The sequence below is a fragment of the Ochotona curzoniae genome, unplaced genomic scaffold (assembly GCF_017591425.1).
Source record: "Ochotona curzoniae isolate NIBS_2020 unplaced genomic scaffold, NIBS_Ocur_1.0 contig_3498, whole genome shotgun sequence".
Lineage (NCBI taxonomy): Eukaryota > Metazoa > Chordata > Mammalia > Lagomorpha > Ochotonidae > Ochotona > Ochotona curzoniae.
In genome coordinates this window covers 6,141,354-6,162,906 of record NW_024465885.1, presented here as the reverse complement: position 1 = coordinate 6,162,906, position 21,553 = coordinate 6,141,354, and the positions used below count along the sequence as shown (strand labels likewise).

Genomic DNA, 21,553 nt, shown 5'->3' with positions numbered 1-21,553 from the left:
TCAGGCTAAAGCAGCTCATCACCTCTTAGTTGTGGTACTGACAGCACAGATAATAGAGCCAACACAGAAGATTCCATAGGGCAGCATTAGGTCAAACACAATGTCTTAATGTTTAAATATTACAGACAATGTGATTGTCCCTACAGGTTTTGTTTCATCACTGATTTACTTATTTCTTTATCTTTAATTTTTATCTTATGAAATCTTTTGCTTATCAGTCGTATCTATTCCAAAAAATTTTTATATTAATTCGAAAATATAGGCAATTTGAAGAGAAATAGTGTGTTTCTACCGAGTAAGTACTTAACTTGCTCTGTTAAATATTATTTAGAAAATTCCTAGAATGGAAAAAATATACAAAAATATATAAAATTTGGTATTACTTTAAGTAATTAGTGAAATACAAAAACATGTTTAACTTCTAAAGAGAAACTCTGGTATACTATGGTTGAAGATTAAAAATCCACCTATATCAGAGATACAAAATAAAGAAAACATTAAATGAATATCTGATTTAAATTCAAAGTACTGAAAACTTCCTTTGTGTTAAAGTAATATAGATATTGGGATATTTAACCCATCTAATAATATGTTAAGTGCAAATCACTTAAAATTAACAATACATGATGCTTCTGAATATGTAGTAATAAAAAAATCCAAATTGCCGCAATGCAAAGCCAATTATGTAAACATAATTTACTGGGTATGAAATAATTGGATCATTTAAAAAAGCATAAAATGGCAACTAAAGCTATCATCAAATATTCTACAATTGTTTCTTGAGACAAACAAGAAGGTCAACTAATAATATCTATTTCTAATTGTTACATAGTATTTCTGAGTACTATTTACTGAATGTAGAACTTATGCCACACATTTCACTTTATCTTAAATGGAAAAATAAACAACAGTTAAAATCACCATTTCTTTCATGCAGGAGAAAAACTTTTGTAGCAGTATCATACTTTCCATCTTTTTACTAATAATTGCAATTTTAATGTACCAATCTTTGTTCTACCAAGAAAGTTTGTATTAAAGTATAAATACAATTATACTGAAGTGTCACAGAACAGCGCTTCAGTTGATAGACTACATATGTGATAATGATCCGGAAGATGCTATCATACAGCTCATGTTGCTATATCCTATAACGATGAATAACACTGATAGTGTAGCGATTGCCTTTTCAGAATGTGCCATATTTTTAAGCCACCCATGACTGCCATCCAAATGAGAATAAATTAGACTAGCCAAAGAACATGGATAGAAACTAAGGAAAGAAGTTTTAAAAATTGAAGAATAATTTCACAATAAGCTAGCTTTAAGCAAAAAAGCTAGAAACATAAACGACATCTTTCAAAAAGAAAATCTGTATTTAAAAAAACAAAAACAAAAACGTGCATCAGATCAGATTCTTTACTAAATTAATAATCAGATAATCACTTCCTATTGCTTTGGGGTCACAAGTTATGTTTCTTACCTACTCTTTTCCAACAGATAAATGAAGAAAAACTCAAGAGATTACACATCTAAATTTAAATACTGAGATTGACAGTTTCTGGATTTATTTTGCCACCACTTAAACTGTGGATCATTGCTATCATGTGAGAGTGTTTGTTCAACTCCTCTTGCTGAAGCTTCACCAAAGATTCTCTCTCTTCCAAGCGACCTTCTAATTGGGCCTTCTGAACCTCAAGGGATGACGCCTAGGGAGGGGAGGGAGTAGAAAGAAAAATTAAGGGAACAGCTGGATATTTTCTTTTCATGGAAATTTTAAGATGCTTTTGATTTCTTATAATCATTTCAAGCCACTATATTTTTGTATATCTGATTAATTAAATTATATGGTAAGTGTAAGGCAAGTAATTAAAACAGTTTAATGTAAATTAGTAAAATACCTTCAACTTATGCTTTTAGATCATGCTAACAACTCAAATTCTGCAAAATAATACCACATACTACTATACAGTTAATAAGATAACCATATCACAGCAGAACTTTAAAAAGTTGTAAATACAGCATGGCATTACATTTTATTTCTCTTTTGTTATTTGTAATCTGAAGTGGTTCAGTTTTTTTCTTTTAGAAAAATAAAAAATAATTTGTCAAATTATTTTCATTTGAATTTAAAGACACAGCAGCAAGGAAAACAGTTCTCCCATCAGCTGGTTCATTCCATAACGCGATGCCCGCACAACTGGGATCAAAGCAGGTGAGCCCAAACCTGCTGTCTTTCAGGTTGGACATTAGCAGGAAGCTAGAACTGGGAAGTGGGACTAGGAAACACAGACATGCTCACAAGGGATCTAGAAGTATGTCTTAACTATTGTGTCGATTCCCCAGCCTTGGTCTGCTTTCTTCTTCCTTATTATGTCTGGTACAGAAAGCACAATTCCTCCCTATCCTTCAGGCTAGGTAGACATAATAAAAGAGAACAGCAGATTAAAATTCAGAATATGTGTATTGTTCCTGTGATGAGCTGTGTGACTTAGCAAATAACCTGCTTCTCCATCTGTAAGTGAATCAGCATATATGAGTAACCCTAAAAGTCTATAAAAATGGCATTAAAACACAAAAAATAAAAAAAAATTTTTAAATTTTTATTGAAAAGACAGGTATACAGAGAGAAGGAAAGAGAGGAATATCATCCATCCACTGATTTACTCCCCAAGTGGCCGCAATAGCTGGAGCTGAGCCGATCTGAACCCAGAAGCTAGAACAGAAGCCTCTTCAGGCCTCTCCAACATAGGTTGCAGAGTCCCAAGGCCTTGGGCCATCCTCCATTGCTTTCCCAGGCCACAAGCAAGCAGCTGGATGGGAAGCAGGGCCGTTGGGACCCGAACCAACACCCATATGGGATCCTGGTACATGCAAGGTGAGGACTTTAGCTACTACGATATCACACCAGGCCCAAGACAAGAATTTTAAAGACACATCCCATAATGCTGACACTGGTGGAAAAACTTGAAACCCATCCATGCAGTGTTTTCATTTTCCATGAACCTTTCAAAGACCTCTTATACTAACATGGCTAAAATGAGAAGTATTAAGAAAAAGTTTCAAAGAATCCTTGGCACATTATACAGCCATGAACAAGTAGGAACTACTACTATTGTCGTTATTCCCTCAAGAAGACAAGGTTGTACACTCAGACAACACCTACATGTGACATGAACAAGAGGGAGCCCGGGGGGTGGGAGGTTGGTGCTGTGGTGCAGTAGGTTAAAGCTATTGTGTACAGTGCTGACATTCCTTATCAGAATGCTGCTTCAAATTCCATCGACTCTGCTCCTGCTCCAACTTCCTGTTAATGTACTTGGAAACGGCCCTAGCATGCGGGCGCCTGAACAATGTGGGAGATGTGGGTGGAATTCCTGGTTCCTGGTTTTAACCTGGTCCAGCTCGAGCCATTGCTGTCATTTGGGAGTGGACCAGCTGAGAGATCTTTCTGTCTTGTGCGCTCTCAATCACTCTTTCACATAAATAAAGCTTAAAAAAAAACAACAACAAAAAAACCCCACAAAACTGGGTAATCTTTCCTATTTCTTCACATACCTGAAAACATCAAGTATACAGTATGTTAGAATCTTAGAAGATATGTTTTCCCATTGTAATAAAGATTTATTCTGTACCTCCTAAAGAAAACTGCCTGAAGAGATAATAATAATTTATCCAAATTCTTTTTCATAAAATAAGACTTATTTTATTGAAAGTGAGAACTCAACATATTCTTACCTTAATGCTCAATTCTTTTCTTATTTGTTCTGTTCTGTTTAATTCTTTTCTAAGGATATCAATGGCTTCTTCCTTATCTTCCTTTTCTTTTTGTAAGATTTTAATCTTTTCTTCTTGTGCTTTTGTTTTTTGATGTAAACCTTAAAACAAACAAGTCAGTCATACGCTCAGCAGTCTCACCATGCCAACAATACCCCGAGAAGGCTTAGTAGCTAGTCTAAGACTAAAAGAAACAAAACTAGAAAAATTAAGAACTCTCTTGTTGGAAATGAAATAATGAAATAATATCTGCTGAGTAAAGAAAACCATGATACTCTCCCTGTGTGCCAGAATACTTGAGAAAAACACTATTTCTGTGGCTCTCCCCCTTTCACTGTTCTCAGTATAATATACTCGTAAGAAAAGAACCCTTAGAGCTTAAGGGCTAGAAGGAAATGGAGGACTGATAACTGTGAAACAGCATATATGAAGATAACTGTCCTGTAAGGTTAGTGAGCCAGGACAGCAATCTTTTGTGGATGGCTTTAGATATTCCCTTAAGCAGCCAGCAACCAAAAGTTACCGAGCACTGCCCCCTGCTGTTCTGTTCCTTAATTTTGCTTTGAATTTTCAAAAGCAGATTTCTCATTACCCTCAGATTTTAAACAATGTGTTGTTCTTTTTCATTTAATCAATGGTGCACAACTTACTTTGGTGAAGGGAGCAGTTTGGTGAAGGGGAAGTTTTTAGCATTAGATTTCAAGTTTTCAAAACGGGAAAAATAGAAAATAATTAAAAAGTAAAAAATAGAAAAATCAGGCTTTGATTTTCCTCCAACACAAGTATGTTAAAAATAGAAAATATGTAAGGGCACTTCAAAAAGTTAATGGAAAAGAATTAAAGTGCAGGTTTATTTTGATAGAAAAATATTTTGAAATCTACACAATTTTTTTTACTCACATTTCCCATAAACTTTTTGAAGGCCTTACATATTAAATAAGAACCCACTTACTTGTTAGTTTACACTCTCTGTCTGCTAACTGGTTCTGTACTTCTTTTCTTTGCTCTTCTTTTTCAATTAATTGGGTGATAGTCCTAAAGTTATTTAAAAAAACAACAACAAAATATCAATGAACTGTATCATTTCAGATTTTCTTCCTGAAATGTATTTAAGAGAAAATTTATAAAAACAGGATACTGTAAAAACACATAATCAGTATAAAAAGCTCACAACTCTATTAATTTTATCAATAAAAATCATTGTATAGAGCGAAAATTGTTTTGAATATCCCCTACATAGACTATTGAACTAGAGATTTTACTTTTCATTTTGTTGCTTGAGTGACTCATTCAATTTTTTCACTGTATCAATTTGCTTATTCAGAGAATCACAAGTGATCTGTAAATCTTTATTCTTCTTCTCAGCAGTTTCATTTCTAAAAAAAAAAAAAAAACAAGAAAATGAACTGGTATTTTCATTGTGAAAAAAATCAGACAAAAGAAACTCAGCATTTTCTTTGTTATTAACTAACATAAATAAGAGACATTAGAAACAAGAACATAAGTAGAATTATCAAACCTAAAAGATTAATAAAGTAAAGTTCTAGCTAGCGGAGGTAGTTAAATAAAAAAAAAAAACTAGTGTGGAGCATTAACTTTGTATTTTTACATACACAGCATTTTACAGTAGATATTGTGTTACACAAATCTGGTAAAAATACATACACAGCCATCTTTCTTAGGCATAAGATGTTATTTTGATTTCACTGACAATAACAGAAGGAAGAAAATGGTAGCACAAAGCACACCAGGCCAGGGTAAGTCTTATTTTATTTCACAATGAGTTTCGGTCAGTTTGAATTTGAACACCTTCAGGCAGTTCTAACTTCTCAGACAGCTTTATTTATTATAAGCATCGGGCCATTCAAGCATTCTCTGTCTCTAATTCACAAACTAGGCCGTAAGCAATTCCTAGAGATCACATATTTCTGAGTCCACTGTCCTCTCTCTTAAGATCACTCTGCTCATTGCCCCAGTTTTTAAATCATTTCACCACTAACAGTGTCTACTTCTAGTATTGCCATATTCAGATTTTGGAAGAAGTTTTTGTTAGGGGAAAATATCTTCTTCAGAAACTAACTTATCATCACAAACTTTTTATATATTTATTTCTTAATAGATTTGACAAAGTTACAAATTTCTAGAATTGTATATTAACAGCAAGGGATAAAATTAAAATATAAATTCAACAATATGCAAGTTTCCCAGAGTGTTTTCACTTTATTTCTAGATAGACAACGTGAAATGTACAATTATTCCTTGTTTTCCTTATAACTCAGAAGTTTAAAAACTGGCCTGAAACAGTCTGATAAAAGGGAGAAAAAAAAAATCAAACTTAGTACATATACAAATTGCTAGGTGCTGGGGTCGGTGCAGTAGGAGTGGGCGACAGGAAGGTGTGAAGAGAACAGCTCCCCTCTTTGGCAGGGCCACGCGGATGTCTCTGCAACCATCTGAATCCACCTCCCTTTGCAAGGACACCTGGCCACCCTGCTAAGAGTTCTGTAATTTATTGAGGCATTGTCTGCCCCTGCGAAATGGTTTTTACTGCCAAAGAGAGCTTGGCAGTTAATGTTACTGGTAACGTCTTGGTGAACAGGTCTTTAATAATGTACGCTGTCTCGGTTGCTCTTATGACCCTTTGGCTGGAAGAGCTCAGCAATGTCTGTGCTAACATCATAACACATGCTTTCCAACTAATTTAGGATTACTGAGTCTATGAGTGTAGTGGGAATCTATATTTAGGGTTTTCTTTCCTTGATCTTTAGGTTTCTCCTTTTGTGATATATTTTCTCCTCCGATAAGTTGTAGAATGAGAATTGTAGTAGGAGTGCATTATTGATTAATATGAGTTGGACACCCACTTGTCCATTGTAGAGTTAAAATCAAAATGGAGTAAACATGGCTCATTGCTAACTGCAATTCTTTTTGCCTTTATAACTCCTGCTTTACTTGGTTAGGTAACAAACTGTGTGAGCTTGCAGGCCTAATGACCAATTAGTGCCATTGGCCCCAATCCCGACAAACCAAGGCCCCAGACTTACTAACCCACAGATGAAGATCGGGGTCTGGTTGTCACAGGTGGCACCAAGGTTAGAGCCCAGACCTGAGGAGAGCAGGCAGGGGCTGGCAAGCCGAGATAAGAAAGGGATGTATAATCCCTCCTCACTCACATGTTATAATTGTGCCCCCCTTGAAGCTGTGTCAAACTGCCCCAAAGAAAACTTTGTCATTGTACTGTTCGTGGACCACACTCTGCGGTCGAGTGGATGAAACACCATGACATAAAGTCTGTGCCAGAGCTTGTGACTGCTTCTGTATAAATACAGGCGCCAGCTTCCGTGCATTGTCCATTACAATCCTGAAATCGTAGTGGTCTGTTTCCTTTCTGTCTACACCTATTTCACGCACCCTTCTTGAGTTCCGAACTCAGCTGGAATTGGCCTCCAGCTGCTAAGACTTTTATGGTTAGAAATCTGGAAATATTTATCAACATTTTATATGCACGTATTCTAACAATTCATGAAAAATAACTTGTTCTACATACAGTCACACATGAAGTAACCATATTTAAAGAAATTAAGAAATGAACCAAAATAACAAATTTCTGCACTATTAGGCTGAATGACATGAAACTGTTAATAATCAACTACACTTAATTTGCAAAAATGACTAGTTCATTGGGTTCAGCTAACAATAATGGCAATAATTAAACTCACGCAAGAAGATTATCCATAGTGTGTTCAACTCTGTACACTAAGCAGTGTTCTAGGTCATAGCTATTTCCGAAGAACTTTGCAGCTAGACTTGTGGCATGATATGTTAAGCCTCTGCCTGACACAAGCACTTCATTTCCATGTCAGTTCCTGTTGCAGTTGTTGTGGGAAGGCAGCAGAGATGCCTGGCCACCAGGAGGGAGATCTCGTAGAGGCTCCTAACTTTTGGCTTTGGCCTGGTGTAGTCCAGGCCACTGAGGTCATTTGGGTAGTGAGGCAGTAGGTGACAAAATCTCTTTCCCTGTGTCTCTGTAACTCTGCCTTTCAACTACATAAATCAATCAATCAAAAAAAAAATCTAAAGAAATGTGTCCTTGACAGAGCTTATAACTTAGATGACTGCCAAGTACAGGAAAAAGGAAAGGAAAGGCAGCTGTATAGAAATCACGTTCTGAAATTTTGGTAATGAGTTAGTTTAAGCAGTGCTTCATTTCACTATGACAAGTTTCTCACTTATTCTTACCCTTATTTTACACTATTAACAGAGTACAAGAAATGGTTCCACATGCGTTTCAGGCTCATGGAAAAGAAATGTGTGTTCCTTCTACGTTTTACCCATGCAATTACCTCTGAAGCAATTCCATGTATGATTTTGTCAATATTTCGTGCTCTTCAGCCACAGATTCCAGCTTCCTGTTGTGTTGAAAGAGATGTTCAATATCACTCTGGGCTCTCTCTGATTCAACCTGCTGTGATTTCAGCAACATATTAAGCTCTTCATTTTTCTTTTCAACTTCTCTCAACATACCAGCAAGTGTACGTGCCTTAAGAGAACACAGGACATAAGATATCTCCATTATCATTTATATAATATATTTAAGTTTCTACAATTTGAAAAATTCACCAAAAAGTTATTAGAGCAGTACCTACTGGGTTTATATTAAGTCTCAGTAAGTAGATATGGCATGCATGCACTTATTGCTTAACTGTTCCTAATAAATCTGGTTCAATGTTGAGTACTGCTTAATCCAATGAATGTGACTAGAAGTATTTTTGTTGGAAAATTTGCAAACACAAGCATATTTTGGACATAGGTTCTAACTCAAAACATGAAATTTACTTATGCTTCATATGTACCCATACATACAGGCTGAAGATTACTCTGCATGTTACCATTAAAAATGTTATTGTGGGCCTGGCATGATAGCACAGTGGTTAAAATCCCCTCCTTGAATGTGCCAGGATCCCATATGGGTGACGGCTCTAAGCCTGGCAGCTCTACTTCCCATCCAGCTCCCTGCTTGTGGCCTGGGAAAGCAGTCGAGGACGGCCCAAAGCCTTGGGACCCCGCACCTCATGAGAGACCTGAAAGAGGCTCCTGGCTTCGGATCAGCTCAGCTCCAGCCGTTGCGACCACTTGGGGAGTGAACTATCAGATGGAAGATCTTCCTTTCTGTCTCTCCTCCTCTCTGTATATCTACCTTTCAAATAAGAATAAGTAAATCTTTTAAAAAATGTTGTATATGAAACAGTTTCACAATACATATATTTTTCACTTGATACATCTTCATAAATCATGTCGGTGCTATTTTGAAGTACTTTAGATTTTCAGATTAGGGATGTTTAACCTGTCAGATTTTATTCAATAGATTGTTCAGGCAAAACTAATCTTACTATGACCAGGTTAATAGAAATGAACAAAATTGTGGTCTTTGTAGCTGACTTTGCCATTAATACTACTCTAATGACTTGGCACAAGTTTCCCCTTCAGGTAAGAAGTAAGAATAAAATCTGAGCTAAAATACAGATGCTTAATCAAACACTTATTATAACCAGGAAATAAGACTTTATTTCACAAGTGACTTGAAACACTAAATAAATGGAAAAGCAAATGGATTCAGATGTGGACTCCTCCCATTCCTTTGGTCATAAAGTACTGCTTAATTTTAACTGCCAAGTGAGAACTTAAGCCCTTCTCTGTTGATGACATCGACTACAAAGATGTAACACTCAATTATTCAGTTTTAGTTTCATATGAAGCTTTCCCAGTAACATGGATGGAATATTAAATTCTCTAACAGAATTGGAGAAATGTCCAGACACAATATAGCATGCTACGAGGAAGGACCAAAAAATGTGGGGGCTGTGGCTGCAGACCACCAACCCAGGTAATGTAGTGTGGCAACAGCATTTTTAATAGATAAATATCAGAGACAATTATGGTGAACTTGCCCCTTTAGGGATAGTTAAGCACAAGCTTTTATAGGAAGCGTTTAGGGGAACAAACCGTACGGTAGTAATAATATTTTTATTGGATATAAGTATTTATTACATATTATAAGCCTAGCCAATTAGTATAACTGTTACTTATTTTCCCTGTAGGTGGCACTGTGTAGCTCACTACAACTTAAGCAACCCGCCGGCATTTTGGAGCTGTTTATTACAAGACTATTACAAGTTTACCATAAGATGGGTATGGGCCAGGGTAGGAGGTGACCAAGCCTTGGGAAAGTAACCAAACTACCAGAAGAGGTTGATGGGGAGGGAAATACCTAGAGGGCCTTGGGCCTTTTGCCAACTGCATGGGTCCACAGGGGTTTAAGGTTCTGTCGAAACAGGAGAAGCGTTTTAAGGCTTTTGCCAAAACCAAGGAGGCGGAGGGGTCTTGAGTCTTTAGACATGCACCGAAACCTTGTTCCTACTCCCTCTTGCACAGGCCAAGTAAGCCAAGACCCAGCGTGGCACTCACTCGGCCACGAAAAAACAACAAAAAAGATTTTAGCATCAGTAATTTTCCTGCTTAAAATTGATGATGCTTTTAACATACTAGAGAAGACAAATGAAACTATATTAAAATAAGAATAACAAAGAATTTCATCTTTGGCAGAATTACTCTGAAATGATTTAAAGATGTTTTGTTACTGATATCAGACTCAGACAACTTCATTATGATTCTCTGGAAATGAAATCAAGTTGTGTATATTCCATTTGTTTTTGCTGGGAATTTCCCATTACTGCAGTAAATTCTTACCTATCAGGTACAGATTAAGTATCTACATGCGCACAGCTCATTGCCAAGCATGCCCAGCTCGAAGCCTATGGTAGGCTCTGCAGGTGCAGGGGCAGCTTCTGGCATCCAGGTGGCAGTGGGAGATAATAGGATCTTCAAATGATATAAGAAATGTAGTAAACACATAAATGCCAGGTGCAGACATCAGGGAAAGACTGTCAAATATATGTGGGGAAGAGAGAAGAGTACTAGGATTCTGGGAATTGGAGGTATTTAAATAGAAATTTTAAGTATTATGAGTAGTTAGCCAGGAAAAGAGGGAAAGGCACAAAGACAGGAAAAAAGAATCTGGGCAGTTCCAGAAAATACAAAGTAACCTAAAATGTTGGCTACAAAACTTGTGTAAGAATATCAGACATGGATTGAGGAATAGCTAGAATCCTAGTATGCCAAACTAAGAAATTTTAATGATATTCTGAAAGCAACGGCAGCTCCTAATAAGCTGCTCAGCACTGACAGAGCAGTATCAAGTTCCTGCTTTAGATTCACGGGGAGGGGATGAGGGAGGAAAGAACCAAATACAGAAGGCAGCATGACTGGCTATGGCACAGAGGGTAACTAACAGGACAGCAAGTGGAAGAAAGCTAATTATAGGCTTGCCTCCTACTTTAATGAAAAGAGAAAAGGTTAAGGTCTATAGCAAAAAACGACAGAAACATAGAGAAGGCATGAAACACTAACACTTAAAAGATATAATCGGGTCCAGCGCACTAGCGTAGTAGCTAAAGTCCTCACCTTGCATGCACCGGGATCCCTTATGGGTGCCAGTTGTGATCCTGGCAGCACCGCCTCCCATCCAGCTCCCGGCTTATGGCCTGGGAAAGCAGTCAAGGACCGACCAAAGCCTTGAGACCCTGCACTCACATGGGAGACCCCGGAAGAGGTGTTGGGCTCCTGGCTTTGGATCGGCTCAGCTCTGGCCATTGTGGCCGCTTGGGGAATGACTCAAGAGATGGAAGATCTTCCTCTCTGAAACTCCTTCTCTCTGTATATCTGATTTTCCAATAAAAACAAAATAAATCTTTAGAAAAAAAAGTACAATCTGTTCAATGTGATAAATAATTATGAAGCAAATCATATAACTTTCATATTTCTAATTTGGAAAAGTTTTAAAGCTGATATGAGGACACAGAAAACCAAACGGGGAATAGTGATTATTTTATTACTAGCGAGGCTGAGTTTGAAGTATTTATATTAAAATAGAGCTAAAGAGAGTCATTTAGTGCTCCAAATATAAAATGAAAAAATTAATATTTTGGCAATTGTGCAACACAAAAATGAAAGAGTTTGAAATATAATCCTTAACCCTGGGGAGTTCCAATACTTAAGAGTGGTTTAGAAATAAAAGATAATGACGGAGAAAATTCAAGATGGTAGAAATTGTCATGTCAAGTGCTGAGGACAATTCCAACTAGTATAACAAACATTTAACTAATACTTCGCATTTTTTTTTTACTCCATTAATCTTTGTTCCAATTAGTTGGTCGCATACCTCTGTCTCGGCTTGAGTTCGCTGACAACGGTACTGGGCAATCAGTCTATCGGCCTGTGCAAGGGCTAGAGCCTTTGCTTCCAAGAGATCTTGGAGCCTGCTCTCTTTGGACTGTAAGAAAAAACACAACACTGATTTTTCTTGCTTAAAGAAAACACCTACAAAAATCTGTTATTAAAACACACCTGTACTCACAGCTAATGTGGACAATTTCATTTCATATATATCCATTATGTCAGATATTCTCACATCATTAATTTGATCTTTTACCTAGTGAAAAATCAAAATATTTAGACAAAATAACATAAATACCTGGCAGCCAAATCAATAAAATTTAACAAGACATTTTAAAAATCACTTAATAAGTTGGGTCACAAATATTTCATTACTCTAGCTACTTAAGAAAAATTTAAGATTTGGTATGCTTGCATCAATTAAAAAATATTTCTAAGATGGATGGATGTAGATGGAAGCGGGAGGGAGGAGGACTAGGGAAAGAACAATTTATGTTTTCTGACTAGTTTTTCTTCTTTTCTTTTTAAACTTTCTAGGCAATTGCTACTTTTTATATAAAAGGTTTCAAAGACCAAGTTTTTACATAAAGTTGTTAAAATGTAAAAAAGCTGAACAGACATAAATCAGTACATGGCAGGGAAACCCACTTATAACTGCTACTTTCACTCACCACCATTCCAGACTGAAGTTTCTCTATTAATTCTTCGATATTCAACCCAGGAACACAGTCTTTCGGAATGGGAGGGGTTACACACTTTTTCGAAGCAGAAACATTGCGATTTAATGACTGCAAAGGCATCCTTCTAGGTATATGCTCTGTTTCTTGCTGTCTGTAGGCATTATTTGCTGCTATACTTTCTCCAAGTCTGGATGGGAATCAAAAGAGTAATAAAAGAAATAGTTACATAAAAATGGAGCCAATAATTAAGATATTTATTAATATCTTAATGATACATAATTAAGATATTCTGGGGTTCGAGCAACAGCTCAACAGGCAAACCCTCGCCATGAACATGCCGAGATCCCATGCAGGTGCTGACTACTCTCATGGTCGCTCCACTTTCTGTCCAGCTCCCTGCCTGTGGACTGGGAAAGCAGCAGATGATGGCCCAAAGCCTTGGGACCCTGCACCGGCATGGGAGCATGCACCAGTATGGGAGCATGGTTCCCAGCTTCAGAGTAGCTCAGCTCCAGCTGTTGTGGCCACTTGGGGACTAAACCAGTGGACAGATCTTTCTCTGTAAATCTGCCTTTCAAATAAATGAAATCTTATTTTAAGAAAACAATTAGAATCTTTCACATATTCTTAAAATAATCTGGGACATCAAGATAAAACATGTTTTGGAAAGTGCAAGGTCTGGGCCTATGATTTGGCCTGTTAGAAAAAGTCCGGGCACCCCTCTGATGGGCTGCAGCTCCCACTGGTGAGCATGGGAGCCAGGGCTGACAGTGGACCTGGCTGTACAGGCAGTAGCACTCACCAGAATGAGTGTAGGATGGATAGCGGTATTGGCAGGCTGAACTATAGGCTTCAAGATCCACTGATACCTACAAGACCCAAATGGGACGCGGGACAGACTGGACCAGTCTGCTGTACACACTGGCATTTGCAGCAACCAGGAATGGGTGGGTCTAGTGGGGGTTATGAGGGCCGCTCCCACTAGGCTGTGGTTCCTGCTGGTGTGTGTAATGGCTGAGTGTATGATGAGCAGAGATGGGCTGGGCTGCAGCATCTATTGTTTTGTGAATGAGATGGGACTGAGGAAAGAATTGACCAGGCAACTGCAACCATTAGTGTAGGCTGATGGGGGTGACAGACTGAGTTGGACCCCACACTGGCTGGCACACACAGGAGTTAGGTCTGGGGTCATTTCGGGTAAGGTTTCTTTGGAGATGCCCCCTGATTGGACCACTAGACTCAGAACTTCAACCATGGGGGAAATCATAGGATATGTAATCTGACTATGGAGTACATCAGAACTGGGTCTCCATGGTTGCTGAGGCCTGTGCAGTGGACAGCATGCCTAGATTTTTAGGAAAAACAAGCTCATTAAGGCCTGCATAGAACATCTAGTAACACAAAGGATAGGACAAATTGGACAACTCTCCTGAAGAAGCTTCAACAATGGATATCTGGGCAAATCGAGACTCTAAGTTAAACTATGTCAACCAGTAGACCTTGGAGCAATGAAATCAACAATCAATAGCATTTCAGAACTATCAAAACCACTCAAGCAGTACCCTTAGAGCATGCTCCACATGGGGGACCACAGGATGACATCATATGGCCATCCTCCATGCCTGGGTGCTGATGCTATAGGACTACTGGGAGCAACCCCTTCCCTTCTTTCCCCAGACACAGGAAGAAAAAAGGAGGTTGGAAAAATCTGTCTCATCTACTTTGCCCCATTCCTCAACCCTCCACACCCTAATCAGTGGCCCACATAGGCAAGCATCCTTTTAATTATATAAACATCATCAAAAATAAAATAAATTTATTTTTAAAAGTTAACTGAAAGAGTACTGATTTTCAATAAAATCTCTAATTATTTCAGGATTACCAGAGAAACAGTGGATACCCCAACAGTTAAAGATATATTACAAACAATCAAACTCACACTAAAGCAGGAAAGTCTGGGAGTGGAGCAGCTTCCAACAGTATTCTCAAGCCAGACTGCACTTGTTCTCTATTATCTGATGTTAAAGCAAAAGCCAAAGGAGTAATCAAACGTGAATCCTAAACAAATCAGAAACCAAACAATAAGCAGAAAGAGTAAATAATATCAGGTTCCTTAGGGAAAGGGAAGTAAACAGAACTAATCATAAAGTAATTCTATGTCAAATTTAAATGGTTTCTAACTGCTGTTTCAATGTCTCTAGACTTTGTTTAATTATAGATATTCATAGTCATAGAACCAATATGAACATAAAAATCTTTTGAGCACGTTCAACTGAGCTTATGTAAATTATATGTTTTTGATGAATTTAAGATTCCATGACTTATGGATTATTGTTTCACTTTTCCCAGTTATCATTTATAAGAAAAACTAAAATTGGATTATCATTTCCATGAAAAGAAAAGGAAAATTCAAGTTAATCAAGCCAGATTTAATGACTGCAAGAACATACTTGAAACATTCCAAGTGTAGGTCAGGTCCTGCATGCCAATATTTTACATTTGTTCCATAAGCTCTACTTACTATGAAGATATATCCTAAGAATTGACATAAATCAAACTGATTTGATTTAACAAAGTAAAGAATTGAAATTAAAATGTCTTGTAAATATTCAAGCAAAATTCATGCTACAAAATTATATAAATTACATGTTTTATATATATATAAAACTTTCACCTTCACATCTCTTCCCATAGAGGAAATTCAGTTTCTAGTAAAGGAAATGGAAATTCAAACAGCTGAAATGACTTCCTCAAGTTTTCATTGCTCAACAACTGGTAGAGTCAATATTTTGACTCAGTTTTTGTTTTTTTTTCTTTCATAAAGATTTACTTACTTTTATTGGGAAGGCAAATGTACAGAGAGGAGAGACAGAAAGAAAGTTCTGAAATGCTGTTCACTCCCCAGGGCGCTGCAACAGCCGAGGCTGAGCCCATCTGAACCTGGCAACCATGGAGTCTCTTCAATGTCTCCCATGTGCGTACAAGCTCCCAAGGTTTTGAACCATTTTTTACTGCTTTCCCAGCCCACGTGCAGGTAGCTGGATGGGGAGTGGAGCAGCGGGGATAGGAACCAGCATCCATAGAGGATGCCAGCACTATCAGGCAAAGGATTAGCCAATTGAGCCATCATGCTGGTCTCTGATTCAGTCTCTTAACCACGATTCTGTCAAGGCCCTCAAGCAGCGACTGCCTAAGGTTTAAGTCTGGGTGTCTACTGTAAGGATATTTTTTGTTATGTTACTGTAATAACTTAATTTACACATTGTTTTTAAACATTTATTATAATCCAGGTGCAGCAGATATTAAGGTGGACATTGTAAAGCAAAATGTACATTAGGCCATGGTTCTGGCTAGGCATCTGTACTGGACCCCAAAAAGCCAGACCAAAACAAAACCAATCATTTGGGTGTCACACAATCAAACTGAGTTTTAAAATGTGTCCATTAAAAAAATGAAGACAAAAACCAAAAAAGGAAGTTCTCTTATTTTAATTCTCTAAGGAAAGTAACTGAAACAGGTAGTCATTTTGTTCCATTATTGCTTTCTTTATTTCTTTTGTGTCTATAAAGGTAACTTCCTTTGCTGAGCTCATGGGAACATACTTACATTACCTGATTCCATAACAGCAAATAAAAGCCAAATATCACAATAAATTGGGTTAGGGTTAGGATTAGGATTAGAGTTTTGTATTTTGCATTTTCAGACCTAGAGTTCTTGTTCAGGTACTACAAATACAAGAATGAAAATCTTAGAATCATAAGTAATTATCTTCAATTTCTGTGAAATTATGTAAAATGTATGTCTAGTAAGAACACCATCACATTGAACACCATTAACTTTAACCTTTCTCTTGATGGAGAATACTAAGAGAAGCATCTTTTCAAGGATTAGAAAACACTTAAGTACAAAGGAACTTCAACATTTAAAGAATTTATACTCACCTGAAGGATTTTGTAGAAGCTTACTTCCATACCAGGAACTAATTGTTTTAGTTTGTTCATCAAATCAAGAGTTTTCAAAATTACATCAGCAGCAAGTTTGCTTTAAAAAAATTACATATTTAAATCAGGTAATTAAAAAATGTCTTAGTGTTTATCCCTGATCATTTCTTCTTAAATGAATGAAAGGAACAATCACTTTTGTTTGTTAAAACTCAACTGTACCTAAGTATTATTTCTACTGTAAAGTACAAATATCACAAAGATCAACACTGTTATAGTTCATAACTGGCATCAATGTCTACAATTTTTTTCCTACTCTTAAATGTCAATATATACTTTAATTTTCTGCTTCAAGTAGTTAGTGCTCTTGGAAATAAAACTCATTCAACTGCAGCTCTGAATACAGGGTAAGCTTAGAAGATAGAGAACACCAGATACCTAGTGAATGATCACAAAGACACGCTCTCTGTTTTGTACTTAAAAAGAGAATTCACAAAACAGTTTTTTCTTCTTGCTGAGCATCAGATTTACTGACATAATCAGTGTCTACCACTTAGTTGTCAATATTTATTAGATGGACTCTGTTAACAAGGCAGAAAGGCATAAAAAATGTCTCATTACTTCTACCAAATCTATCTTTACGTATCACTGGCATTTAATTAATTAATCTATTTGCTTACTTATTATAGTTATTTATTTTTATTGGAAAGGCTGATTTACAGAGATGGAGAGACAGAGAGATCCTCCATCCATTGGTTTACTCCACAAGTGGCTGCAATGGGTCAGAGATGAGATGATCTGAAGTGGGCACAAGGACCCAAGGTCTTGGGCCGTCCTCTACTGCTCTCCCAAGCCACAAGCAGAAAACTGGATGGGAATTGGAGCAGCTGGGAAACGAGTTGGCACGCATAAGGGATTCCAGGTGTGCAATGAGAAGATTCAGCCACTAGGCCATCTGGCTGGGCTCCAATCACTGGTATGTTAGAAAGAATAGTTTAGAAGAATAGTCAGGCTTATTGTTAGGGAATCATCAGTAGTGCCTGCCTTCCTTCAAAAAAATTAATAATCTGCAAATCTTTTCATTTAAAAATATAAAATTAAATGAACAAGTACAATTTAAAGAAGCTCTAGAAAACATGTTGAGAACCTTAGATAATCAAAAAAATTAAACAAGCCATGCAGTGGGCATTCGGTGTAGTACTTAGGGTGCTGCCTGGAACAGCAGTGCCGCATATCAGGGACTGGTTCTAGTAGCAGTTCCTTCACTTCTGATACAGCTTCCTGCTAAGGCACACGTTTGAAGACAACAGACGACAGCATAAAAACTAAGTCCCCATGATCCATAGGAAAGTTCCAGACTTAGCTCCCAGCTCCAGGCTTCAGCTTGCCCCAGTTTCAACAGTTGTAGACATTTAGGAATTGAAATAAACACTGAATTTCTGTGTCTTTTGAAAACAACAACAACAAAAAGCATATGTAAATACCAACATTTCATATACTTACCATAATTCAGAATCGGCTACTTTTGTTCCAAATCCCAAATCAATTTTGCCATATGTAAATTGTTGTTCTATTAGAGTAGTACACTTGATAGTAGTCAGAACTTTTGCAATATGCATTTTCAGGGTATCATCTCCACACAGAGGTAAGTTTTGTTAAGACATACACACAAAACATTCTCAAAATGCTTTGCATAATGCTTAATAACACTTAAGACGACTTTGCGCAAATTGTCTCATCACTGCTATCCAGTATACTTATTACTATATTAACTCCATGGCACATTAGAAAAGCAGAGATCAAAGCCTTTTAAAAGACTGGTAACAGATGGACTGCATCAAACATTTCTGACTCAAATGCAAAACAGAGAGAGGACTTATCCCCACTAGGGATAACAATAGTTTGATAAATATTTGATGAATTAAAAGAAGTTAATGCAACCCGGGAATGCTCATTTCATCACTAAAACATTTATGCTATACATGCTTTTATTTTAAAAAGGTAAGTTACAAAAAAAGCCAAAAAACTCAGACAAAAATCTCAGCAATTCTTTCAATACTCCTATATCTAATATATATTCTCTCAACAAATAAAACAGCCCAAAAATTATCCATGGGCAGCAATTTTTTCAAAAGCAAATGAGGGGACCAGCCCTGCAGCATAACAGATAAATGTACTGGCATGCCATATGGGCACTAGTTTTTGTCCTAGCTGTTCCACTTCTGATCTAGCTCCCTGCCAATGGTCTGAGAAAAGCAGAAGATGGCTCAGATGTCTATAACCTGCCATATATATGGGAGACCTGGAAGATGCTCTCAACTTCCTCTCATCCAGCCCTGGCCATTATGGCTACCTGGGGAGTGAATCAACAGATAGAAGTGTGCTCTTTCTCTCTCTCTGCTCACTTCTCTGTAACTCTTTCAAGTAAATAAATCTCTTGAGGGTAACAAGCAGTAAGGACCAATTAGTTCACAACATACCTCTAGATACCAACTATTCCATGGCATGCTGTTTTATTTGTTGGGAGAATATATATTAGATATAGGAGTATTGAAAGAATTGCTGAGATTTTTGTCTGAGTTTTTTTTGTAACTTACCTTTTTAAAATAAAAGCATTCACAACTATTCCACTCAAGTTTAACGCAATTTGCAAAATGCACTTGTTCAAAACATTTACAAAAACTTAAAAAACTTACAAAACTTAAAAACATTCTCTACAGTTTAAACTTTAGTTCAATGATTCTCAATACATGAGAATAATATGCAGTATCATAGTACAATGAAAAAAATGTTTATTTATGAGAGCAAAGGATATTTAATAAAACTTCAATGGCCTTGACCATCCTTTCACACTTTTTTCGCATTAAGGCCTCATCCATATTTTGTTCTGTGAATTGAAGCTGATCAAGAATTGATGGCAGCAGAAGGGTCACAAAATGGTCAGCCAAGGAACAGTTAGCAGAGTCTATCACATCCTGGAGAATCAGCCACCACGAACAATTAAAATTAAGATGCAATACAGAACACATAAAGAGTCCTCATTAAGTCTGTGTCTTTGAATCACTTGTATTTACTTCAATACTCTATTGTTTCAAGTCTCTTACTAAAATTACCTAAAATTCACCTTTTTAAAATCTTGAGGGAAATTAAGGCTTTTTATAAGACACTTTTAATAATGTTGTGACTTTAAAAACTATTCTACATTTAAAAGCATTTACTGAAAAAAAATCCCAAATATTCTAAATGCAATGTAACATTGAACAACAGATATTTATCTTAAGTCTCCAACTGCAAATAATTTCTATTAAGAATCTCATAAACTGTCCAAAAATCAATATAAAATAATTTGTACATAACCTTTAATGAAAACAGATAAGTTTATTTTGGTGCATACAGATACATTCTTACTAATTTGACAGTAAGGATAAAACATGTTAACCTGAGTAACACTATCACTCAGATTCTACTGATAAAAAGGCTCAGCCACTTCACGCCTTTTAGAAAATGCAATTTCTATGGACTTTCTCAAGTATCCTCATACTTAGTCACTATAAATACATTTGTGCCAACGGACATTAAGGTAGCCTGGACGATAGCAAAAACAGCGCAGAACAGTAAATTCCCCAATAGAATTTACAAGAAGGTAAAAATCGTGGTCTGTATCCTATGCCTAAGTACAGTGGATGCCATCTGCCAATTCTTTTCAATATTATTAAGTCAACTTACTCAACAGTTAATAAAACAGTATATAGTATCTAATGAGATGGAAACAATATGTTCATACAATAATCAATCAGCAGAACCTCATTAATAACTTTGCTTATTATTAAAGAAATGGGTAGGTATATGCTCTTTAGTGAAAACATGCAAAATATTAATAGATGTGACTGTCAGGAACAAAAATCTAATAAGTTACATAGTCTAGCATGATTGCTAACAACTGTAAGATTTTTCCCCAAATCTATCAATACTTAGAAGTTTGCTATGAATGCTTCTAAAAACAAATTGAGTCATGAAAGAAAAAAAATCAGTATCATTCTATTACCTCAAATATCTCCTTGAACAACTCCAAAGCTAAAACAGAACAGGTTTCTGATCCATCCAAAGGTTGGCTTATCCAACGAAGTAAAGCCACATTAGGTTCTAAACATTTAGACCGGCTTCCCAGAACGGAGCTGCCAGATGGTGACTGTTCAAACATCATCTGAGTGAGCACATGGCGAAGCTGAGTCACTGAACAGAAGGCAAGAAGTAATTCTAAAACCTGTGCAATATAAAGTCTTCAGTAAATGTCAACTTAGACTTCAATACACAAAGCAAGCATACAATGAGGCTGAAAACGCCATATTAAACAAAATGCACTCTAAAACGAAAATTAAAAGTAACTTTCAAGTTACTAATTACGTTCCTTTGATATTATTTAAACACAAATTTCTTTTTTAAAGTAACAAAAATGAAACTAAAGTAACAAAATGAGAATTAACAATATGATTAGTGATACTTTCTGGGCCACAAAATTATCAGTTTAAAAAATTAGCCTGTTATAGACATATTGAATTTTGCATCCCATCTGAGGATGCCTTAGCAGGGCCACACTACATTTTGCAGGCTGCAAGAGGTGACCAGACTCCCCCAGCTTGCCTAAAACCTTACTATGTCTGCATACTGCACCATCATCATGCTTATTATCTCCCCTACTGTATGTATCCTTTCCTCTTCGCAGAATAAGTTGGGCCTTTTCCTGTTACGTTTCATATCAACCTACTTAAGCAGTAAGGAAAAATCTTCCCTAACTTTTGAACATTAAAAAAATTTTTCTTTCAAAAAAAGAAAAGGAATCTGTTTGCCTATCAACCAATTTTCTAA

At 36.6% G+C, this 21,553-nt stretch overlaps 1 protein-coding gene across 1 annotated transcript in view; it reads right to left on the bottom strand.

Annotated features, from left to right (window-relative positions):
• Window positions 1-1,402: 1,402 nt before the first annotated feature.
• The window catches only part of CIP2A (cellular inhibitor of PP2A), a 37,188-nt gene continuing 17,037 nt past the window's right edge, over window positions 1,403-21,553 (bottom strand). The window contains exons 9-21 of the mRNA XM_040980515.1: window positions 20,733-20,951; window positions 19,503-19,662; window positions 18,191-18,332; window positions 16,688-16,787; window positions 14,686-14,804; window positions 12,738-12,933; window positions 12,248-12,322; window positions 12,053-12,163; window positions 8,118-8,314; window positions 5,037-5,150; window positions 4,727-4,809; window positions 3,736-3,875; window positions 1,403-1,706 (exon numbers count right to left, since the gene is read on the bottom strand). Of these exons, the coding sequence (XP_040836449.1) occupies window positions 1,536-1,706; window positions 3,736-3,875; window positions 4,727-4,809; window positions 5,037-5,150; window positions 8,118-8,314; window positions 12,053-12,163; window positions 12,248-12,322; window positions 12,738-12,933; window positions 14,686-14,804; window positions 16,688-16,787; window positions 18,191-18,332; window positions 19,503-19,662; window positions 20,733-20,951 (1,827 nt within the window). The 3' untranslated portion in view covers window positions 1,403-1,535. The remainder of the gene's footprint in view (window positions 1,707-3,735; window positions 3,876-4,726; window positions 4,810-5,036; window positions 5,151-8,117; window positions 8,315-12,052; window positions 12,164-12,247; window positions 12,323-12,737; window positions 12,934-14,685; window positions 14,805-16,687; window positions 16,788-18,190; window positions 18,333-19,502; window positions 19,663-20,732; window positions 20,952-21,553) is intronic.